General features: G+C 65.9%; 1 protein-coding gene across 1 annotated transcript in view; it reads right to left on the bottom strand.

Annotated features, from left to right (window-relative positions):
- LOC146587685 (V-type proton ATPase subunit B, kidney isoform-like) overlaps positions 1-3,038 on the bottom strand; it is a 20,633-nt gene extending 17,595 nt beyond the window's left edge. The window contains exons 1-2 of the mRNA XM_085319178.1: positions 2,927-3,038; positions 1,757-1,831 (exon numbers count right to left, since the gene is read on the bottom strand). Of these exons, the coding sequence (XP_085175304.1) occupies positions 1,757-1,831; positions 2,927-3,038 (187 nt within the window). The remainder of the gene's footprint in view (positions 1-1,756; positions 1,832-2,926) is intronic.
- Positions 3,039-5,247: the final 2,209 nt, after the last annotated feature.

Genomic DNA, 5,247 nt, shown 5'->3' with positions numbered 1-5,247 from the left:
CGGCGAGCCCCGTCGGCACCGGCACCGGCACCGGCACCCGCGCCGCCCCGCCGGGCGAGATGCTCGGCCGCCTGCCAAGCCCCGCCGCTCCTGCAATTAGCCTTCTCCGCGTCCCCCCCAATTACCCCGCGGCGCTAAGCCGCCGACCCCCCCGGGCCTTTTGTCTCCTTTCTTCCCAAAGCGACCGGTCTGCCTTTTCTTTCCCCTTCCCGGCGGCTTCACAAATCTCCTTCGCCTGCTTCCCCTCCCCTGGGAGGTTTCGCGGGGCTCTTTTCTTCTCGCCCTCCTCTTCCTCCGSTGGTCTCCGTGACGGCCCACCCGGCTCCCTCCCGCCGGACGTGCCCAGGGCTCCGGCAGCGCTGCCCAGGCACCTGGGCCGCTGAACCGTCCCCCAAACTCTCCACCCGTCCGTCCGACAGGCCTAGATTCGCCCTGCACCCACCACTCCAGGGCAGCGTTATTCCCATCTTTTTCTCCTTGGGAAACCGAGGCAACGAAGCCGCTGCCGCCCGGACTCCCGGGGAGTCTCCGCGCTGCGTTTCCTGCATGCAGGAGAACATCTCATGCTCTCATCGCGCTGCGGCAGCTCTTTACTTGCAGCAAAGTTGCCCTCCAGTCACTGCTGGAGAAGACCTCATGCTCTGCGCTCTCATCCTTCCTCTCCTCATCACGCCTTCATTTTTGGGGCTGGTTGTTGGGTGAGGGACCCAAAGCACCAGTTGTTCAAACAGACAGGAGAGCACAGGTTAACTCAGAGAAATGTCCTCAGCAGGACACCAACATCCCCAGCACAGAGGGAGAAATCTAACCCAAGGGTTGCTGYGGTCCTCCAGCTCCAGCTAGGGGGTCCTGGGCTTGCTCTCCTCGAATGCTGGGTCTCCATCAGCCAAAGGGGATGGGGACAGACCGGGGAGGGACCAGGCCCAGGGAACACTACCAAGCTTCACTCCTCCTTGCCCCCCAAAGCAGTTCTCAGCCCTGACACCTCCCTTCATCTCATGAGCTTCAACCCAGCATCCAAGAGAAGGAAAACATCTACTGCGARGCCAATCCAACCTCTGCCCAGCAAAATGTTGACCCGAGAAAAAGCTAAAGCTTCTGAGACAGCAACAGGGAACTTCGCTAGACCCGGACACGGTGACGCCACGACGGCAGGGACAAAACCCACCGCCCTGCAGAGAGAAGCAGCCTTGAAGACGGACGCGGAGAGAGGAGCAGCTTGGAGGGCACGTCCCAGGCGGGCCCGGCTCGCGCAGCGGCTCCGTTAGCAGGGCCACGGCACGGAGGAAGACGCGTGGCCACGCCACGGCGGAAGCAGGTCCTGAGAAGCGACGCGCTGAATTTTAAAGCGTGAAGCGCGTCCAGAGGCAGGCAGGAGCCGGAGCGACGGGCGCCCAGCCGGGCKCGGTTACGGGGTCCCCTTCGCTCCGGTGTGCCTCGCAGCGGCGAGGAGAACCGAACCCGCGGCCGGCRCTGCGAACGAGCTCGGCTCACGTGAGGGCTTTTTCCATGAGCTACRGAAAAACGAGCGAACGAGCAGGAAAACGTTCCTGGGAACCAACTCGGGCGCCTGCAGCACAGAGTCGGCACAGACTCATCAGCAGCACCACCTCCCTGCTGCTTGCCTTTTTTTTCTTTATTTTTGGCTTTGGGTTTTTTTTCCCCCCTGCAACTCAACAGCAACCCCCTGGCTCGGGCATCCCGCAGGGAAGGATGCCCAGGGCTGCGCCCGCTGCATTGCTCTGCCTGGGCCCACCTGGACGCCCAATTTGGGGCGAGACGCTAGGATCGGGGCGCCGGGCGCCCACGGGGGCCGCTGYGGCCCCGGTCCCTGCTCCGCCAAGAGCGATGTAAAAGCGAAGGGTGCCCAAAAGGGTGCTGGGGCAGCCCAGAGGCAACAGGGAGCAGAGGGACGGGGGAGGAAGGCAACGTTGCGAGGAGGAGGAGGAGGAGGAGGAGGAGGAGGAGGAGGAGAGGGAGGAGGAGGAGCAGCCCCGGCTACCGGAAAACACTAATTCAGATAATTAAGACGTTGAGCCGTTGTGAAAAAGGCAGCGGCGGCGCGGCGGGGTGGGTGGCCGCGGCCCCCGGCGAGCCGGCCGCAGGGGCACCGCCTGCCCCCGCGGAGGGGAGGCCAGCGCCCGCAGCGAGAGGCAAAGAGGAAAAAGAAAGTCTTTCAACCTGGCCTTTTCCACACCCCMGTCCCCAAATTCACAGCTCCTGTCACATGCAATCTCCATTAGCCCCGGCGCTCACGCACTATTAACTCCCGCCGCGGAGGAGGGCCCCGGAGGGGGAGGCCGCCGGCCGAGGAAATTGGCCACGGTGACAAAAGCCGCCGCGACCCAGCGACACCGAAGCACTAATTGTTTCCAATCATCCGCCCTCGGCGGCCCTCATCCCCCTCGCCCGGCCCGGCTGGGGCGGCTCCTCCGGCCGGCATCGCTCCCAGGGCTCTGCTGCAAAGTGCCCGGCTCCGGCTCCTTGGGGGCGTCCGTCCGTCCGTCCGTCTGCCCGTCCGCGGGGCTGCTGGCAGCAGCGTTCAAACCGGTGCACGCCGCCGGCAGACCTCTGCAAGGACGTGCTGACCCGGGAGCTACTTCTTTCCCAGCTCTCCTTCTCTCTTCCAGCTAACCTCTCCCACCYTGACTTGCAAGCAGGGAAGCTGGGAGGAGCTCAGCACCCCAGGACAGAGCCCCCAGCACCCAGGACAGCTATCTCCAGGTTGGGGCAAGGTCTCTCCCAAAAGCTTGTGAGCTCGGAGGAGGCCAGGCAGGGCAGAGCAAGCCACAGAGAAGTGCAAAGCCATCGCTGGTGGCTCGTCCAGCTTGTGCAAAGCCATCGTGGCGGCTCATCCAGCTTGTGCAAAGCCAACTCTGGTGGCTTGTCCAGCTTGTGCAAAGCCAGTGTTGGTGGCCCAGCAAACTTGCAGAAGCCAATGCTGGTGGCTCATCCAGCTTGCACAAAGCCAGTGTTGGTGGCCCAGCAAACTTGCAGAAAGCCAACGCTGGTGGCTCGTCCAGCTTGTGCAAAGCCATCACTGGCAGCTCATCCAGCTTGCACAAAGGCAGTGTTGGTGGCCCGTCCAGCCGCAATGGAGCTGCCTGGGGTCACCTCCAGGAGGTCCCGGAGCTCCGGCCCRTCGCCACCTCCTCCCGCGAAGGCGGGAAGGGCAGCCGGAGCTTTCCTCAAACTTTTCCGACAGTCCCTAAGTGACCGCTTTCCCCCCGCCGCAACCTGCCCGTTGTGCGACGCGTCAGTTTGTGCAGCGCTGTCAAACGCACGGGGCCGGCGGGGGCCCGTGAAAAGCCCGGCGGGGGGCCGCGCGCTATGCCACTAATTAGGGCCCGCGGCCGAGGGTTCCCATACACACCTGCACGGTCATGTGAGGCAGCGCAAAGAATGGCAGCGAGCAGCCGAGCGTGAACCGAACACGCCAGCCCCGAGCGGGGAGGGGGGGGAGAGAAAAAAAAGGGGGAAAAAAGGGGGAGAAAAAAAAAACAAAAGTGCTGCCCTTGCCGCGGTCACATTTGCCCTCGCACAAAGCAGCGCCTGGGCCCTGGGCTGGGGGGGCCGCACGGAGCRGGGCTGCCGGACCCACTCCCCCCGGGCGGCCCACGGGTGTCCGACCACCGGGGGGGGGGAATAATAATAATAATAAAAAAGAAGGAATAACAGCAAGCGGCAGCGCTGCATCACTGCCGGCCCTGAGATTCCCGCCGCAGGAGCAGCTTCCTGGGCGCGCCGCGTGTTTTCGGCTCCAGGTTTCTCCTCCCGCTTCCCACGGCTGTCGGAGGCGACGCCGCATCCCGCGTCCCCGACGGGCCCGGGCAGCCTCCAGGATCGGCCGCGGGCGCCAGCGCCCTGCAGCCGCCGGGCGCACGTGCGGCACCGGCACCAAGCCCACGTGCGGCGGCCCGGCCTGCTGCTTGGGGGGATGGGGGATGAGTTATTTTTTGGTATTTTTTGTTTTGTTTTGTTTTTTTGCAAAGCTGGGGCAAGCCAAAGGCCAGAAGGTGGTAAGTGCTTCTTCCACTCGCTCGTGCTAATGGATTTGCAGTGCTCGGGAGCAGCTGCTAATACCTCYGCCGCCTCTCAGGAGAGCCGGCGCCAGCCGAGCGGCAGGCGGCGCGGGCAGCTCCGGCCCTCGCTCTCCTCCGGCCCGGCCGGCTCTGCCGGCTGCAGCGGGGCCGCGGGCTGCAGCCAGCCCGGCCGTGCGCGTTAGCTGCCTCCAACGCCGGCACCCACCTCCCCCATGTTTTGCACCGTTGCACGCCACCCCGGCCAGAGCCGCTGCACCCTGGCCGGCTCGGCCCCAGGCTGCTCCCTGCTCTCCGTGTTGACAGCAAACACGGGCAACCGGCGCCCGCCCGGGCACAGCCGGCTCGGCTCAGCCTTGCCCGCCCGGAGCCGTCCGGCTTGGGGCCAGGGATGCTGAGCAAAGCACTCGCCACCCTTCGTGACCTTGCAGCGATGGCAAAAACACAGCGGCGTGTTGTCCTTGACGCCTCCAACCCACCGTGCACGGGCCCCGGGGGTCACGGCTGCCCTCGGGGCCGGCGGATCGCAGCCACAGGCCGCTCCGAGCGGGTGCCCGTGTCCAGCACCCGCCGGCTGCACGCATGGGTGCAGAGGCGTGCGGCCGGAGGGAGACCCGCACAGGCGGCACGGGCAGCCCCAGCTCTGCAGACGCACGGGTGTCTGCTTGACGGACGCAGCCTGCGCCGCTTTGCACACGCGTGTCCTGCGAGGGGCGGCGGAAGACGCAGCGTTMAGCAAACGCCCCCGCAGCAAGTCCCCCGTCTCCTTTGCATATGTCCACACGACTCTGCATGCAGATTTGCACACACGTGTGTGCACACACACACTTTGACACCCTCCCCCCCCGCCATGCACACCTCGACTGCTGCACACGCAAGAATAACCCTCTGGGCAGCTTGGCCGAGGTGGGTGCATGGGAGCGCAAGCACCCGCGGGGTCGCAGCTCCGGGGGCTGCAGGAAGGGATCGCGCTGGGGCCGGCGAGCACCCAGCGGGGACGTGGGGCAGCGACGCGGCCGCTTCTCGGCAAGGAGGGGGCTGCCGGCCCCGATCTGCTGCCCGCTGCCACGCTGGCCCCACGGCCACCACGAACCTYGCTCAGCGCCAGCCCGGCCCCTTCCCGCGGCGCTGCGGGACCCCGGGAGCCGGGCAGAAAGCGCCCGTCCTGCACGGCGGCCTCCCCGCGGGCCCGAGAGCAGCCTCGCCG

The sequence above is a fragment of the Rhea americana genome, unplaced genomic scaffold (genome assembly GCF_003343005.1).
Source record: "Rhea americana isolate MKP2758 unplaced genomic scaffold, rheAme1 scaffold_573, whole genome shotgun sequence".
NCBI classification, from domain to species: Eukaryota; Metazoa; Chordata; class Aves; order Rheiformes; family Rheidae; genus Rhea; species Rhea americana.
Note: the sequence above shows the minus strand (reverse complement) of the source record. Positions and strands in the feature narration are given on the sequence as shown.